The sequence below is a fragment of the Typopeltis vanoorti genome, chromosome 24 (genome assembly GCF_054136105.1).
Source record: "Typopeltis vanoorti isolate ZY-2024b chromosome 24, IOZ_Tvanoo_1.0, whole genome shotgun sequence".
NCBI lineage: Eukaryota > Metazoa > Arthropoda > Arachnida > Uropygi > Thelyphonidae > Typopeltis > Typopeltis vanoorti.
Genome location: NC_143572.1, coordinates 50505496 through 50525154, shown reverse-complemented (window position 1 = coordinate 50525154; position 19659 = coordinate 50505496). Strand labels below are relative to the sequence as shown.

The following is a 19659-nucleotide window of genomic DNA, read 5'->3' as shown; positions in this document are numbered from 1 at the left end:
TATTGATGGGGATTGGAATATCAAAGTCTGAATAGATAATGATGGTTGAGAAAGAGTAATGGGAAAATATGGTTTCAGAGAAAGAAATCAACGAGGTGGAAAAATTTTAGAATTTGCTGTGGACCTCGAGATGATGATCTGTAACACAAGATTCCAGCAAGGCGTGTAGAAAATGGACGTGGAGATCAAATGAGGGGAAAACCAAGAACATGATTGATATGATTATGATTATAAGAATATGGATAACATTAGTACAGCAGTGTCGAACTTTCCAAGGAGGCGAAATAGACTCGAATCATAGTTTAGTGATTGCAAACATCAAGTTGAAATTAAAAAGAAAATATAAACCCCATCATGAAAAACTAAGAAACACAGCAAGAATAAGTGAAGCAGAAATAACAAGCAGGAGAGAAGAGTGTTAGAGGAGAAACTCAAAAGTGTGGAGAAAGAAAAAAAAATTCGAATCTAAGAGTGAAAGGAGTAATGTAGGCGATAGAAGATGCAGTTGAAGAAACAGTACCAGAAGAAGGGAAGATCAAGAAGAAATGGATTAGACAAGAAACGCTAAAGTTAGTACATCAGAACAAATAGAGGAGCAATGTATAAGAAAGTGTAATGAGGTGAAAAAAAAAAAGCAGTCAGAATGGATAAAATGAAATGGTTAGAAGCCCAATGCAGAATTATAGAATAGTACTATGGAGAGCATAAAACTAGGGAGGTTTACAAAATGATTAGAACCATTAATTGAAGATGGCAACCGGAATAGACCACAATTAAAGAAAAATGGCAAAGTATTGATGAATAAAGATAAAATTGTACAGTGATCGACAAGATGGAGTTATATCAAAAAAAAAAAAAAAAAACTAGATTTAGCTAGCTTTGGGAAACTAAACTGACTGAAGAATTGAAGCAGATGTCACCACCAGATAATGAGTATGATATTGAATCGCTCGATTGGTATCGCGGACCTTGTTGATCCGGGCGACGTCCGAGCCGGCATGTTGTAGCTGTTGATCGTATAGGCATCAGACAACAATCGTGTTTTTTCTTTACGGTCAGAGCATCGACACTCTGACTGACTCCTTTTTTATCCAGGCTTGGGACTGGCACGAGATCGCTAAGGATTCCATGGAGGCTTTTTCCTTTGCTTCCTGGAAAATTAGAATTAACTTACATCAATTATTCAGTACCTTAAAGGGCTTACGTTCATCATTAGATCCCGAAACATTAATGGTTGACTTCGAAAAAGCAACTATCAACGCTTTTTCTAACATATTTACATCAACAACTATAACAGGTTGTTTATTTCATATGGCACAAAATCTTTATTGCAAAATTATTGCCATTGGTTTGAGGTTATGCTATCAAACAGATGCTGAATTCAACACGAAAATTAAATGCTTCACAGTATTAGCATTTCTTCCAATGAGCGATGTTATTGATGGATTTGTTGAATTGATGATCCGGAGCAAAAAGTTAATTATTTACTCAGCATCTCTTTTAATTCGTACATTTTTTAAATTATTTCATTATGTTATATATCACTAGCATTCACCTTAATAAAGATTTTCCTTTTTTAAAATTTCCTTTTTTCTCCTTTATCATCTATTGATTATTAACAAAAATGAATGCAAAATGTCTTTTGGCGAAAATGTGTAGGGCGAATTTTCCGGCCACGTTTTCAAAGATACCCGTTCATGTCATTTACAAATCACCCATGAATTATTGACATTTTTTTCCATTCAGTAACTGATTTTTCCTTATTTATTTTTTTCTTATTTAATTATAGCTTCATATTTATTATGTATGAAGTGGAATGTGTTATTTATTCTTAATTCATGGTTATACAGAATGATAATAATTTAATTGTATAAATTAAGTGGATATTAAATCCAACATCATTTCAAAGCCGAATATAGAAAGTATAAAAGTTTCGTGCGAAAATTGATCAAAGAGCTTGCGGGATATTCACAAATTACGAAATACCTCCCCCCCCTTTCATATTAATTTGTTGGATTTTCTGTCAAACACTCTCAACCGCTAGGTGGCCCTATTGTTTCTGTCCACGATTCGTAAGATGCAATGTTAGAAAATTTTGGCCTCACATGGTGAAGTGGTTATTCTGATCTTAAATAGAAATGGCAGATGATAACGTAACAAAATTTATTAGCATTGGACTTAGTGAACAAAAAGCTAAGGAAACTTTGAAAAATGAAAATTTATCTCTGATATTACGAGAGACAATAGACGAAGCTCAAAAATATATACAAGATGGAATTTCTCGAGGGGTAGGTAACTTACTTTATCATACCGCATCGAAAGTGAAATCTCAAATTCGAAAACAGTTACCGCTCTTAGTCGAGTATGTTGCCAAAGAAAAAATTGATAGTGAGATTAAGTTAAATGCAGCCCTTGCATATTTATTAGCACATCCAGTGGAACCACTGAATATTGAAGAGTTTGAATTGGAGTCCGGTGTAGGTATTATAATTTCTCCTGAAGAAGTTGAGAAAGTGGTTGAAGATGTGATAAAATTGCACAGAGATGAATTGTTAAAAAGTCGTTATAGTTTCAATATGGGAATATTAATGGGTGAGGCGAGACGGAGATTAAAATTTGCTGATGGTAAATCGATTAAACACGAGGTAGATGTTCAAGTGTTAGATTTATTGGGATCAAAAACTGTTAACGATTTGGAGAAACCATCTAAAGGAAAACCAGCGAAGCCCAGGCAGGTACAAATCACTGTAAATGGTGTAGATAATATGACAGAGTCAGCTATGTCTGGTGCAACAACAATTTCTGAACTGATGAAAACCAAGGTACACTTTCATAAGCCTGGAGAGAATTATAAAACGGATGGATATGTTATCACATCCAATACTATGAACTTGTTAAAGCATCATTTGGCAGTCACTAAAGGGCAGGTACGTACTAGATTTCCTCCAGAACCTAATGGTATTCTTCATATTGGACATGCTAAAGCCATAAACATCAACTTTGGTTATGCTCTTGCATATGATGGTATATGTTTTCTTCGCTATGATGATACCAATCCAGAAAAGGAAGAAGAAAGATTTTTTCTTGGTATTCTTGAAATGGTTGAGTGGCTTGGGTATAAACCTTACGCAGTAACACATTCATCAGATTATTTTGACCAACTGTATAAGTATGCTGTTAAGTTAATTGAAAATGATTTTGCATATGTATGTCACCAGAAACATGAAGAAATTAAGGGAATTAATGCACCTCCTTCCCCATGGCAAAACCGCCCAGTTGAAGAGAGTTTAAAGCTTTTTGAAGATATGCGACGTGGTAAAATTAATGAAGGTGAAGCCACACTTCGGATGAAAGTCACTCTTGAGGAGGGCAAACAAGATCCTGTAGCATATCGAATTAAATTTCTCCCTCATCATCGAACTGGTGATAAGTGGTGTATATATCCAACTTATGATTTCACACATTGTCTCTGTGATTCTTTAGAAAATATTACGCATTCACTTTGTACTAAAGAATTCCAATCCAGAAGGTCTTCGTATTACTGGCTCTGCAATGCATTAGATATATACTGTCCAGTGCAGTGGGAGTATGGTCGCCTTAATGTAAATTATACTGTTGTGTCAAAGAGGAAAATAGCAAAGCTTATAACACACGGTATTGTAAGAGATTGGGATGATCCTCGTTTGTTTACGCTTACAGCACTTCGAAGGAGAGGTTTTCCTCCTGAAGCAATTAATAGTTTTTGTGCACAAATGGGAGTTACAGGAGCTCAGTCAGTTGTGGATTCTCAGATGTTAAAAGCTTGCGTAAGAGACGTACTCAATGTTACAGCTCCACGAGCTATGGCTGTCCTTGAACCCTTAAAGGTAACTATTACCAATTTTCCTTATTCTTCTCCAGTTGAGCTAAATGTTCCCAATTTCCCAGCTTGCTTAGAAAAAGGAACTCATAAGATAAGTTTTAACAAAATAATATACATCGAAAGATCAGATTTCAGAGAAACTACTGAGAAAGATTATAGAAGATTAACTCCTGATCAGATGGTAGGCTTAAGGCATGCAGGATACACAATTTCTGTCAGCAAGGTGATAAAGGATAGTGAAGGAAATGTTATGGAATTAGAAGTCACTTGCAGTCCCTCAGTAGAAACATCAAAACCTAAAGCATTTATTCATTGGGTATCAGATCCATTGGTATGTGAAGTAAGGCTTTATGACAAGCTATTTAATCACAAGAATCCTGAAGATCCCGAGGAAGTACCCGATGGCTTTTTGTCAGATTGTAATATGGATTCTTTACAAATCATTAAAAATGCTTTTGTAGATGTGTCTGTGCAACAGGCACAAGTGTATGACAAATTTCAGTTTGAAAGAGTTGGATTTTTCAGTGTGGATTGTGACAGTTCTGTAGGCAAACTTGTATTTAATAGAACAGTAACATTAAAGGAAGATGCTGGCAAGAAATAAAAAGAACTTCAACAGTTCCTTATAAATATATATATTTTATTGTGTTTCTATCTAATGCCCATGATAAGCTGTATAAGAATATTTGTGCAGCTTGGCTCTATTTTTATAGCAAACAACTGTTAACTGAGAAGTCTACTTTGTGCCTTGTAATTGGCATTTTCATTGCCAATACTTCCATCATGTGCTATTATTTATTCCTTTTATTGCTGCTTTCCTAATGAATGCTTTAATGTGCTTCATAATATATTAAGGCAGTGAATTAAATTTAAGAAGCAATTCTGAGTTGTCAGTTAAAAATTATTCCTAGATCTACACAGTCATTGAGAAAACTCCCACACTGCAGGAGGTTCTGCCATTTTGCACATAATGTCTCATACCTCACCTTGTGTGTGTGTGTGTGTGTGTGTATGCATATGCATATATGAATGTGGATGTGTGTGTGTGTGTGTGTATATATATATATATATATATTATTTTCCTCTCCAGTTCAGCATGCTCACTATCTTATCTAACAGTATTCCATTCAATGTATTCCATTTTTCATGCCAATAATATACATATCATTTCCTTGCTAAAGGTATTGTTGCACTTGAGATTCTGATTTCACATTGAGGATGAAACACCCCGATGAACTGCTTGCTGAATACCTCTACTATGCCCTCTGCAGCAGTTACCAATCTCTCACTTTCGTCCATTAACATCATCTTACTATAATCTTTCTTCTTTTTACTTGCCACATATTGAAAAAACCAGCTGAGTCATTCTCCTGGCCCTCTTTATATTCTTCATGCAACTGATTATTACTATTATTCATCTTGTGTTGCCTCCAATTCCAAATTTCATGTTTAATCTCCTCATTCATCCATTTTACACCTACTTTATTCAGCCTTTTGACCTTTGGAATGCATTCACACTGATACTGTTATGTATTTCTTTGTCAGTTCCCAAGCAGCATTTATTTCTTTACCATTCAACTCCTCATTATTATTATTATTATTATTACGTGACACTTCCAGGGAGTCCAAAGACTCATCGAGGGAGGGCACCTACTCTACAATTGTCTCTCTCTACACCAACACCATCTACCGCCAACTACCACCACCACTAGTATTTTCACAGACAATCGCAAACATTCATGCTCATGGCGGGATTCAAATCCGCAGCCTTTTGCTGAATAGCAGATATACTAACCACTCGGCCAACCAGGCCAGTGAGTTGCCAAGTTGTCTCCCGAGTTTGTCGTAATCACCAGCCTTGTACTTCCACAATATATCCTTTCCTCACGGTTCATATGGCTAGCCAAAACTCGTGATCACTTCATGATCACACTCATCAACTGGAGGGAAGTACAAAACCCAACTCACAATTATATCCTCCAGTGAAATAATCAGATCTAAAACTCGATTCTCACGTGCCCTCCTTAATGTATTGCCTGAGATAGTTGTCTCTCAAGAAATTCATTTTCCTTATTCCCAAATGCTATCTTTTCATTCCAGTCTATACATCCATAATTAAAATTATCCATAATAATCACCCTTGTTCACTAACTGAAGTTGCTTATACATATCTTCATCTCCACTTTTCACATTCCCTGGTTAGGGTGAGCCTCTCATGATGAGGCCTCTGACTCCATATCCATAATAATATGAAACATAAAGGAACTTAATAGCTCTGATGTGCATGAAAGCTTGTACACTTTATTCCTTTATTTGCAACCTAGATTTTCTTTTTATAGAATGCAAGGATGTGGAACATACAAATATAATGATAAAATATTTGTGTAATACTTTGTCACATGCTGTCCATATTTTGGAGCACACCGAAGGCCCTTTCATTATACTAGTAGTAGTAGTAGTTAGCTAATCTGATTGATACAGTGTGAAAAATTAGTTTACATCAATTAATGAAAAGTTAAAATGATTGAAGATTAATCTTATGTAATGTTATAAATGACAAAAATATAATTTGTCAAGTGCAATATACTTTGTATCCAAGAGGAAAGCTTTCTACAATAACCTTAAATTTCAAACCTCTAGTTATTTTTGATTGTTTTTGAGAACTTCACTGAGTGGATGTTTTTTTTTTTTGCTACTGACAGCTAATGGATTTTTGAACCCTGGTATGAGGTGGATTTTTGGTAAAGCTTGTGTTATAGATTTAATTAAAATGAAGCACCTCATAGAGGAATGAAATTAAATAAAGTTTGCACAGGAATGTCATCATTAGGGTATAATATATGATTAGCATTTATGAATGCAACAGAAAGGAAGTTTAAATTATTAGAGATCTGAAGTCATAGGAGTGAAATATATAACCAAAGATAATTGGTTACCCTGCGATGGGTTATAGTCAAAGACTAAGCTGTTGGATAGGAGGCCTTAACATTTGTCCCATATTCATGAATTTCACCATCCATAGTTATGTTAGGTTTGATTCGTTGTCAATTTAATTTCATTTTTCTCTTTGTTGTGCTTCATTTCTTTTAAATGTACAACGTGAGCTTTAAGCAATAGTTATGCTTACATATTTGTAAAGTTCTTTCTATCTGGAAATTTATTAGGTTTTTCCTCCATTAGGGGAAAAAATCACAGAGATCCATACTAACTTATGCACACAGTACCTATCATAGAGCCTCCGTAGCTCAGTTAGTATAGACCAGGGTTTCCCCAAACTGTGTTCTACGGAACACTGGTATTCTGTGGAAGGCGAATAATTGTTCCGCAAGAATTCTCCTGGAATTTGTCATTTTAGTTTTCTAAGCATCTTTCTTTCATGAATAAATATTTTATAGTGGAAATATTCTGAGGAGAATAATATTCGTGAATATGTCAAAAAGCTCAGACCCAGAACTTCTAATAACATCTGTGTAGCAAATGTTAATGACCAAGCCATGTATTTTTAAACGTGGAAGTATTTATGAATTATCGTTAATTTTCACACATCAAATCAACATTTGGGAAAGGGAGTACTACTGTTGATGACTGGTCATAAAAATTGCCTGCAAGTGGATTATAATATAATAATGGGCAGGTATCCTCTGTTCTCGAAACTGAAGGAAATGACATCTGTGTAGCAAATGTCAGTGACCAAGCGGCATATTTTTAAACATGGAAATATTCATGAATTATCGTTAATTTTCACACATCAAAATCTTTCAACAATCGGAAAAGACAATACTGCTGTTTATGACCGATCATAAAAATTGCCTGCAAGCCGATTACAACAACGGGCGGTGTATCCTCTGTTCTCAAAACTGAAAGAAATAACATCTGTGTTGCAAATGTTTATGACCAATCAGCAAGGAAGTATAAAGAAAATTTTTCAACTAAAATTGAAGATCAAGGTAGTCTGTATCTGGTTCTCAAATCTAATAATACTGAATACTTTCTTTGCAAGTTCGTATTGTAGGGTGAAAGTTTTGAAACCCTAGTGCCATGATTTTTTAAAAGTAATAGGCCTGCAGATTTAAATTTTAACATTAATAAGAGACAAGTGGCTTTGTTTAATTTTGGTATTAAGAAATCTCTTATTGAAGGTGTTTGTGACGCAGCAGATAGTGAGTCATCCACCACCAGCCTACAAAGCGATCTCCAGGATGTACAAAACGGAGGGGAAAACTACCAGCACACAGGAGAAAAAGTCTTCATTCACTTGTAAGTACTTGTAATAATATTATAAATGTTTGGTGATCAGAATGGGATATGTCAATGAAAATCAGCACAAATTAAATTAACGATGTTTGTTTAATTGATGTTTAATTAATTATCAATTAATTATTAATTAATACATTATAAAATAACCAAGGTGTTCCATGAAAATTTCAGGATTTGTGAAGTGTTCCGTCGTAGGAAAAGTTTGGGAAATGCTGGTATAGACAAAGCCCTTTGGTCAGAAAGATCTGGGTTCAGTTCGCATCTATGATGCGAGGAACCTTTATCAGGTCTTTTCAACTAAAGGTGAGTTAGCCAGTCTTATACAGAGGTGAAGTATTTTTTTCTCCCAGAAACTTGGGTTTTTCATCCCTCAAAACAGGCAAACCAGTCCCGTGAACACACACACCTACAGGCGTAGAGCAAGGAAGGCAACGTGAAATTACCTTGTTCCATAATCATTATACCCTTGTAAAGTAGCATATTGCTATCCTACCAACCACGAGGTTGTGAATAGAAGAAAAGTATCTATCATTATCTCTCCTGAAACTCGTTTACTTTAAGGTACTCATAACTGATTCTGGCAATCATTCCACTTGTTTACCAAGCAAAAATTCTAGTTAGCACACCTTTACTAACCACACTTTTACACAGCTTCCAGGGATGACCCCTAGTTTTCTGTTTGTCATTTATTGAAAAATTTCTATAAGAACGACTCTTTCCTGACTATCAACTAAACTCTGCAACCCACACACCTTCAACCTCTCTTCATAGGGAACATTATACGTACAGACCTCTTACCAACTAGGTCATTCATCTCTGAATCCTCTCCATCACCTGATCCTCAAGAAACCAAGGTGACTGGATCTGTGCACAGTAGTCAAAATGCAGCTGAATCATATCCTTATAATAATCTTCCTATCTTGTTAGTTTTTTTAACATCCTAAAATCCTAATATTTTTCCACACCTTTAAAAAAAAAACCTTGAAGAGTTTTAAGGTGTTGTTACAGCCTAGTGTGACATCACCTTAAAAACAGTATGGAACTGTTTGTGTAACTGTGGCAATAAAGCACTATAGGTTTTCACCAACTTTTGTGTATAGTAATTTATTATTATTATTATTATATCACACCTCCAGGGAGTCCAAAGACTCATCGAGGGAGGGCATCAACTCTACAACTCTTCGTCTCACTACTCCACCAACGTTCCACAATGCCAGCCTGGCTGGCATAGTGGTTAGCGTATCTGCTCTCCAACCAAAAGGCTGCGGGTTTGAATCCCATGTGGGCATGGATGTTTGTGAGTGTCTGTGGAAATATCGGTGCTGGTAGTCGGCGGTAGATGGCATTGGTGTGGTTGAGGTCAGTTGGTGGATTGAGTTGATGGAGACAGAGTTGTAGAGCAGGTGCCCTCCCTCGATGAGTCTATAGACTCCCTGGAGGTGTCTAATAATAATAATTCTAGAAATGCAAAATCTGTGACAGACATTGAGTATGGGAATGTGATTACCTTAAGAAGAAGTGGCTCTGGCAAAATTTGGTGGAAATTGTTGAAAAATATTCCTGTAAAATTGCTAGCAGAGATAATCCTTGTACAGGCTGCTATGTAGGAAAGGGGGAAGTAAGATGAAATTAAGCACGAAGGATGCCAAAATAAGCGTGTCCCGGTTGGATTTTCCATCTCACCATATACAAGTTTAAAGTGTGTGTGTTGCTTTACAGTTCATAGCTGCTGTTGGATTAACAGCTGGCTTGCAAAATTTTTGAAAATTTAGCAATCAGCTCATGCGAGTAGGCTCAGTACACTGCAGACACCTTATGGCCATATTATCACCTGTATGATGGACTGGAAACATGGTCATGTACATACAAATGTATGGCATTATTTAATTTTTGCATGTTAAGATTGTCATGTTAGCAGAAATTTATTGAGAAGTGGAAGAAGTATATGGAACAAATGTCACATTACAGATACATGTTTGGCATAATACTTTTGCTAATAGATGTCCAAACCAAGTGTGTCCATCACAACATTTTATTGTCTGGGTGCTTTAATCAGAGAAGATAGATGCATTATAAATCAAATGATATTATTCAAGAACTTGACATTCCACTTAGTAGTATGTACTGCATGGTTTGCAACTTTCTTGTGGCCTTTAGCATTAATGCTACCAATGCAACTCATGGATATTCACAAAGTTCTTCAAATTGAAGTCTTTGTGTATGACTTGTTACTGTGATAGAGCAATTCATAGAGCACATTGATAGGTGTTTACCTATCTCCTCTTGCAAAAAAATAAAATAAAATAAAAATATTATTATCTGACACACCTAAAGAAGCCAAGGATTATCATGGGAGGGCACTCTACTCCACTATACACAACTCATCTTCTTCCCTACTTAATTGTCCACCTACTGTCATCACCAACAGTATTTTTTGTCTGTAAATTGATTGTGTTCTCGTGCCCAATTTGCCTCTGTGTAGGATGAAAATTCCAATTTCTTGAAAAAAAAAATCCTGCTATCTCCGTATGAGATTGGCTAACTTACTTCAGTTGAAAAAGCCCACATAAAGATTCCTCTCATCATGATGAGAATTGAACTCAGGTCTTTTCCAATCCACCGGGCTTTTGTGAATTGCCATAAAATTAACTTTTAGGGACCCTAACCAAGCTGTGAAAAATTGAGTTCTAAGTTTAAATATGGTGCCTTCGAAAGTGGGAGCATGGTCCCCCATTCTCCCACCATATTCTTCAAATATCTTTAAACTTGAGAGTAGGGATAGATTATTTTACATGGAAAAAATGGTGGTTAGGTGGAATGCATTGCCAGGTGAATTAGCTTAAGGTCCATTGTGATGTGTTGAGTGAATCATCTCCAGCCCCATAGACAGTTTATTATATCAATTACATTAAATGTTTGAATTAGTTGCCATTTTTTCTCGACTTCCTTACTTGCTTAATGCATGACCTTTGAACATTCCTAAGTACAATAACATTTTCCTCTGATGTTTTCAGATTCTAATGTAATGGCCTCCTTTAGATTGTCTATTGTTCTGGGTCAATTGACATAAGCCACTGATTTGAAGTAGCTCCATAAGAAATAATCCAAAGGAGTTAAGTCTGGAGACCTCAGTGGCCATTCAATAGGCCTGCATTATTCAATCGATTTCCCTGGAAATGTTTGTTGCAAAATATTCCGGACATTAATTGAAAAATGTGGCGGAGCCCCATCTTGCTGAAAGACCATAGCTGCTTGTTCTGCCAATGGGATCTCATCTTATTCAGGCATCAGAAATTGTTTGCAGCATATGAATGTAGGTGAAACACCTACATTCACAGCAACAGGTTTCATCTACATTCATATGTTGGGAAAGTGACAAACAATTTACCAAACAGTTCTATGAGCAATTGTAGGCCTGTCAGGATGCTTGGAATTAAACTTTATAAGTGACTGAATGTTGTATGGCACCATCTTTAGCATACATAAGAGCGATCTTTATTCTTTACTTCCTTCGTTAATTTAGGTTCCATGCTACAATGATCTAAAAAAAATATTAATTAATGAAGCATGTTGTGATTGAGCTATGGGGCCTGACTTGGTATAAATTGTATATAAACTTGTTAAAGATAAAAATCTCACCAATATTATGGTAATGTGAAATATTTGTTACATATTATTTAAATTTGGCAGCAAAATTAAACATGGTCACACAAGCATGTCCAAGAGAAAACTTTTAACTTTTATGCTGAATGTCAGTCTTCGGGAAAGAAGGGGGTGAAAGAGTCTGTTCCAAAGAACAGAAATATGGAATGAAAGAAGAGGAGGCAGAGAAATTGGTTCAGAAAGTTTGGAGCTGGGTTGAAAATGAGTGTTGACCAGCAGTTGCTCTTGTTTTTACTACTTTGGAGGAAAGGGGAAGAATAATAGTGGCCATTTCAGCAGAGCACTATCCATGAAAGTATCTCTAGAATAGGGCATGTGGCAGAACAGGATCTCTATGTGAGAGAGACTGAAGAGAATCTGTGAGAGAGGAATCATCATTTAACCATATATTGCCCTCTTCTGGATAGCATCAAGCACTATTAGAGAGGATTTTGGTGCACCACTCCACATATGTGATCGCACATGGGGTGGTGCAAATGGGCTGGATGTAAGCCTGTTTCCATATTGCAAGGTAGACAATTGAAGAGGTGATATATAGGATAGGTGTTAATTCTGGAGCACTTTTCCACTCGTTGAAGTTTTCTATTTTTTTCTCTTCTCTTCCCACTGAAATATAACAAAGAGATCAGCGTTTAGGATATTGGTTATTGCAGATCTTGAGGTTTCTAATAATTAGGCACTGCAAGGGTTGTCAAACGAAAAGAAGGAATAGTGTACTATCATCAGCAAAGCAATGGATAGAATTTGAAGTTAGTGAAAGCAGATAATTTATATAAGAGAGAGAGTGGGTGATAGTACAGAGCTGTGGGGTACTCCTGCATTGGTACGGAAATCCGAGGAAGGAAACCATCCACCATGATGGGAGTGACTAGTAAGAAAGCTGCTGATCCAGTTGTAGAGGATAGAAGGTAGATCATACTCGATCAAATGCTTTAAAAATGTAGAGAGAGCAGTTATGTGAATTTCAACACATTTTTCCATGACTTGAGCCAAAGGGGTATGTGGTAAAGGTTGTTGGTTGCTAATTAGTTTATGGGTCTCCAGGTGGTGCAGAAGTTTCTTGTTGAAGAACAGAAGTGAGAGTCATTCAATAGTTGGCTGGATGTTAGCTTGTTTCCATATTGCAGGGTTGGTGCCAGTTAAATAAGATAAGTTGAAGAGGCAATATAATGTAGGTATTATTTCTGAAGCATAAGTTTTTAACAGAATAGGTGGAATACTATCAGGACCAGATGCCATGTTTGTGTCCAAGTTATTAAGATAAAGGATTCTTCTGATTTCTTTTTGGTAGCAGACTAGGTGAGTGAGAAGATCTTGGTACAGTGGGAGAACTTTGCTTTGGTCATTAATGCAAGAAATGGAGGAGAGTAGTGATGTCAGTAAGTTGCATTTATCTTTGGGTGATGTTAACTATAGCACCTTCTGGATGTGAGAGTGGTGGAAATGTGGAAACAGCCCAGATAATATAGTTGTTATAGTCTCCTTTCTATTCTACAGTTGACCTTTGTTCTATTCTACAGTTAGATACACAAACTGCCGGCCTGGTTAGCCGAGCGGTTAACGTATCTGCTGTCCAGCCAAAAGGTTGCGGGTTCGAATCCTGCCATGGGCATGGATGTTTGTGATTGTCTGTGGAAATACTAGTGGTGGTGGTGGGCGGTAGGTGGCATTGGTGTGGTTAGTTGTAGCTGGTAGAGATAGAGAGATGTAGAGTAGGCATCCTCCCTCGATGAGTCTTTGGACTCCTTGGAGGTGTTGCATAATAATAATATTCAGAAGTAAGAAATTTGATTTCTGACAAACTTATATCATGCTTTATTGAGGCTAAGAAGTTTTTGGAAGTTTGCACAGGCAAACAACTGACAATGTATACCTTTCTTCAGAAATATAATCAAGTATCTTTTTAATAGTATGTTTCTTGCTCTAAGCAGAAGTTGCAGGAATTCGATACGATACGCCAAATAGATTGGGTAACACTTCCATTCTCTGACCTGTAGAGTGTGGGTTCAAATTCCTCTGCAGACATGAATTGCAAATGTCTTTAGATGGTAGATGAATTTCCTTGGGTGGTCTGCAAAGCAGCTTGAAAAGGTTCCACATTTTTTCTAGAGCAGAGTTTATAATAGGCTCACGGACTTTGTGGGTGGAATTCACATTAAAATATATATACAGTCATCCCTTGACTTACGTCCTTTCGAAGATACGTCCGTGATCCCATAAGGGAATAAATAACATTTTCCACTATACTTTCGAACAAGGACGCAAGCGAGCGTAAGGTAAAGCAAGCACAGTGGCAACAGCACTTTCAACGGCAACCTCCCTCAGCAGTCGTCACATGTCTTCAACAGTTCCTCTGTTGATTTAGTGTTTGAGAAATGGGTTATTTGTGTATTTATCGTTAAATATTTTGCGATGTTTTGTGCAACATAGCCCCACATGCACAATCAAAAAACTTAGTGAAGAATCGCAGAAAAATAGGCTAGCAATTGATCTTGAAACGAAGTTGCAAGTTATAAAGCAACATGAAGCTGGTAAGCCTGTCATTGTGATCGCACATGACTTTGGATGATCTCATTCTACGGTGGCGACCATTGTGAAAAATAAGGATAAAATCTTAGAGGCTGCTTCCATTAAATCGACTATAGTGACGAAGCAACGACAGGGTCCTATTGGTGATAAGGAAAAGCTACTTGCATCATGGATAGAGGGCCTGAACGAAAAGTGCATACCCCTTAGCACTGTGACCATAACTGCTAAGGCACACTTTATTTATTTCATATCCAAACACAAGTAGTACAGTAGTAAGTAAGTGGTACAACATGATTTACAACAAATTAGGATACATTACAATGAGATCAGCTTAGATTTGGTAGGTGAATTATACAGGGAATAATAATTAAATATGAAAAAAAGGAAACTATACATAACTTATTTACAATAAACATGGTCAGATGTTCCTCCAGTATCTTGCACAATCAACTGCTCTTTCTGTGCAGGATATAAGCTCTTCTTTTGCACAAGGCGATGGAAGAAAGGGACAAGAAAGAAGGTGTTCCATGTACTGGATTGTCCCATACTCACAATTGTCTGGGCCAGTGAGGTAGCCCCATTTGATGACGTTTTGTTTGCAGCATCCTGTAGTCCTGAGTCTATTTAAGCTTTTCCAAGTATTCCAGTCCAAGTGGGCACCACGTGGAAGATGTTCGGCTGTTGGAATACCAGTATTATTTTCAGGATATAGTGCAAACCATTGTTGAAGTCTTGTCTCTGGGAGGTTTTTAGGTGGTTCAACAGTTGTCAGGAAGCTATGTCGGGATCTTAGTCTTTGGGGCACTGCGATCTGGCCGAACAGTGGGTGGCGTTCATCATTCATTTGTTTGCTTCTTTCATCAGCTGAGAATGCAGATCTTCGAATTGAAGGGGATGCAATACCAGCCAAAGTATACAGGTCTTTTAGTGGTGTTGGTTTCAGACATCCTCTAATTAAGCGGCAGCTTTCATTCAGTGCTGGATCAAGTTTTTCAGCGTGGCAGGATTTGGACCATACTGGGCAGGCATATTCAGCAGAAGAATAGCAAAGGGCCAAGGAAGAAGATCTCAGTGTGCTAGGGTCTGCACCCCATTTGGAGGAAGTGAACTTTCTTAGTATGTTGTTTCTTGCATTCACTTTTGCCTTTGTTTTTTCTATGTGGGTTTTATATGAGAGGGTGCGATCGAGAGTTACACCAAAGTAGATTGTGTTTCCAGGAATGTTCTATATTAGAGCCTTCCCAAGAAATCTGTAGCTTCCTGTTGGCTTCCTTATTGTTAAGGTGGAAAAGGCCAGTCTGGGTTTTCAAGGGGTTTGGTTTTAGTTTATTGCTGGTATAGTATGTGGTTAGACTATTTAAGGCAAATGACAGAGTAGTTTCAATGGACTTGAAATTTTTTGACTGAGTAGCTATGGCAAGGTTATCAGCATAGATAAAATTTCTAGTTCCTGGAAAGATGGGAAGATCATTGATGTAGATGTTGAAAAGTAATGGTGATAACACACTTCCCTGGGGGAGGCCATTTTTTTGGTGGTGCCAGCGGCTCTTCCTACCCCCACGGTCCAAGTAAAAGCGTCTGTTTTCCAAGAGTGATTGGATCAGGAGGACAAGGCGATAATCTCTAGTTATTCTGTATATTTTATTTCTGAGTGTGAGATGGTTTATGGTATCATATGCTGCAGTTAGGTCTACAAAGACTACTCCTGTGGCTAGTTTTTGCTCATAACCATTTTCTATATATTGAGTGAGGTTGAGAATTTGTGATGTGCAGGATTTGCCTGGTCTAAAGCTAGCCTGCTCAGCAATAAGATGGGGTTCGATTAGGGGTTGTAGCCTATTCAAAATTAATCGTTCATAGAGTTTAAAGAGGTTGCTGAGTAGTGATATAGGTCTGTGATTTTTTGCTTCGGTTGGAGTTTTCCCTGGTTTCAGAAAGGCCACCACTTTGGCATGCCTCTAGATAGTTGGTATCCATAGAGTTCTGAGGCAACTGTTGTATAGGTTTAATAACCACTCTTTAGTCCTGGTTCCAAAATGTTTAATCTAGTCATTACAGACATCATCAAGGCCTGCAGATTTTCTAGATTTTAATAGGTTTATGGCAGCATTGAGTTCAGTGATGGTGAAATCTGAGTTAATCATATTTTGTTCCTCACTTGGGGTTCTAAGTATCTTATATTTTGTGTGTTTTTTAGTGAATTTTCCATTCAGCAGCAGCTGGTGAGCAATTTGATTAGCTGTTACCTGCAGATGCTCATATGGCTTAGTGAAATCCTTCCTAATTCTGTTGATAAAGTTCCATGCCTTTCTGCTACTATGGGTCATATCAAGGGCTTCTATTTCTTTTTTCCATGAGGAACGCCTTTCCTCTGCCATCTTGGAGCATAATTTTTCTCTTGCTTGGATAGTCTCTTCTGAGAAGGGGTTGGTGTTGTAAAGTTGTAAGTAAGCAGCATACTTGTATGTCACTGGAAAGGCCTGGAATGTAGTTTGTGTGGCATCCTTGGGGGATGTGTTTGGTCGAGATTTTCCTCAGTATTTTTATGAATTCTGGATACTCTTGAGGGTTTGGAGGGACTTATTCTATGGAGTGGTCAAGATCTTCCACGAAACCCTTCCAATTAACTTTTTGGAAATTAAATAGTTGTCTGTAAGGGACAATGTTAGGCATAATTGCTGGGTTGAATTGAAGCATTATTCTATGTTGAGTATGTGGAATCGGATTTAAAACCTTTTTAATACAGATGTTGGATATTTTTGAGCTAACAAATATGAGGTCAGGGTTATAGCCTCGCTTCCATCTGCCACTGTTGAAAGATGCAGGGAGTTTTGGATTATGTATCAGGTTTAGAGAAAGGTTTTCAGCTCATTTTTCAACAAGTTCTCCATCTTTGTTGGACTTTGTGTAACCCCAGTTAACACTATGGCCGTTAAAGTCACCTAATACAACATTAGTCATGTATGCATTATTATTGAGGAGGGTGTCAGGGAAGGAGAAAGCTTCTTCTGGTGGTTTATAGACTGAGGTGATTGAGATATTTTTAAATGTGATCGTAATAATCTCAATGTTTCTGTTGTTCGTTGAGTCAATGGACGATGGGATCAAGTTCTCTTTTGTAAATATTGCACTGCCATATTTATCGTGGGGTATTTCTTTGAGTTTCATGCCATGGATGTAAGGTCTTGCAGCACCTTCTCCTCTGTGAGTTTCTTGCAGGCAGAGCACATCACAGTCATTATCTCTGCAAATATTTGCAATGAGATCTTGCTTGACACTGGAGAAACCTTCAATATTAATGCTAAGGCACTAAGTCTCTTCAACATGTTGAAGGAGAAATCAGAGCCCAATTATGACTATGAATTCAACGCTTCTTCCAGTTGGTTCATGAGATTCAAGCAGCGGTTTGTGCTGCATAATATGAAAATGTGTGGGAATCTGCAAGTGCTGAGAAGGCTGCCAAGGAGTTTGTGGAAAAATTGGATAAAATTATTACAGAGGAAAATTATTTGCCACAGTAAATATTTAATATGGATGAGACGTCCTTGTTTCAGAAAAAAATGCCCGAGCAGATATTCATCCACAAAAAGCTAAAATCTATATCTAGTTTCAAAGTTCTTAATTCCCATATTATGATTTTGTTACGGGTAATGTGGCTAGATATAAACTGAAATCATTTGTGATATGGCACAGTGAGAATCCATGAATCTTCAAAAACATTAGCAAGCATACTCCTAGTTCATTATTGGAGCAATAAGAAGTCATGGATGACTCAAAAATTATTTGAGAATGCTTTAATCAACTGCGAGTGAAATAAAAAGCTACTGTGTGAAAGAAAATGTAGAATTGAAAATTTTATTAATTCTAGATAATGCTCCTGGTCATCTGTCTTATAGCGGTGATCTTCATCAAGTTCAAGGTAATGTTTCTCCCTCCAAACACTACTTCATTGATCCAACCAATGGATCAGGGAGTTCTTGCAGTGTTTAAGGCTTATTATCTACAGAGAACTTTTTCATGAGCCATTTCTGTTACTGAAGGAAATGACCGGACTTTAATGCAATTCTGGAAAACATTTAATATTTATCATGCTATTAAAAATATTGCTGTGGCTTGGGACGAAGTGACCTCTCAGTGTATGAGTGGCATATGGTAAAAGACATTAAAAAGATTTGTGCATGATTTTGGAAGTTTGTAATAATGGAACTAGCAAACAATCTGAATCTCGAAGTGAATGATGACGACATAACTCAACTCATAGAAAGTTCCCCTGAAGAGTTGACCAACGGAGAATTGGTCGAACTGGAGGAACAACTGTTGCAGAATAGGAAAAACAAGAAAAGGAAGAGGGAAAAGACAAACAGGAAGAGGTAGTTAAACAATTTATAGTGAAGGGTCTTGCAGAAATATTCTTTGCAGTTAGCGATGTTCTCAAAATGGCTGAAGACATGGACCCCAATGTTGAATGCTACTTGATAATAGAAACGAAAGTACATGATGCATTTGCTTGCTATGAACAAATTTATGATGAAAAGAAGAAAAGGAATAAGCAAAGCACATTGGACATTTTCATAAAAAAAGCAAAGGTTACACCAGAAGAGCCACAGTCTGATCGTTTACACAGGGAAGTTAATGAAGATGTGATTGTGGAGGAAGATTTGGGTGATTATTCTCCTGTTTTATAGTGGCAGTAACACACAGTACAGTTTTATAATAAGGCTTAAAAATTAAAATGACAGTATGCTTATTACGGTTAAGTCCCTAGCCCCTATAACTCTGTTGATTTAATGTATCGACTTATGTCCTGCCATATGGAACGGAACCCGGACATAAGTTGAGGGATGACTGTGTGTGTGTGTGTGTGTGTGTATAGAATTGCAGTGTATGGAGATCCTATTGCAATGCCGTGGAAATGTTAACATATTTCAAGTTTGTTCTGAGGACATGTAAATTTTTATATTTATAAGAAACTGTATTACAATAACTGCAGAATGGGAACTATCCTAAATGAATTTCTTGTTTGAAATTTGAATCACTGTCATTCTCAACAAGAAAAAATAATATTTTTTCTTGTTGAGGGGAAAAAAATTAACAAAACCACATACACATTAGAGAGTATACTTGTCATTTCATTCTTCAGAAATACAGTTTTTCTTTCCACTAAATCTACAGGGCCAGGTGAATAGGAGGAGTGGTGATATTAATAACCTAACACAAATTGTGTACATCTTCTTGAATTCCTAATAACCCTCTTCACTCTGCAAATACTCTGGATCTCTTTTTGACCAGTTCTCCTTCCATAGATACACCGTAGAGTTCACCTCTCCTCTCCTCTCAGACAACAATCT

At 37.0% G+C, this 19659-nt stretch overlaps 1 protein-coding gene across 1 annotated transcript; it reads left to right on the top strand.

Annotated features, from left to right (window-relative positions):
* The first annotated feature begins 2078 nt into the window (after positions 1 to 2078).
* GlnRS (Glutaminyl-tRNA synthetase) lies at positions 2079 to 4691 on the top strand. The gene has a single exon (XM_090413483.1). It carries the CDS (start codon positions 2139 to 2141, stop codon positions 4464 to 4466), a length of 2328 nt encoding a protein of 775 aa, XP_090269609.1. The 5' UTR covers positions 2079 to 2138; the 3' UTR covers positions 4467 to 4691.
* The last annotated feature ends 14968 nt before the right edge of the window (positions 4692 to 19659 follow it).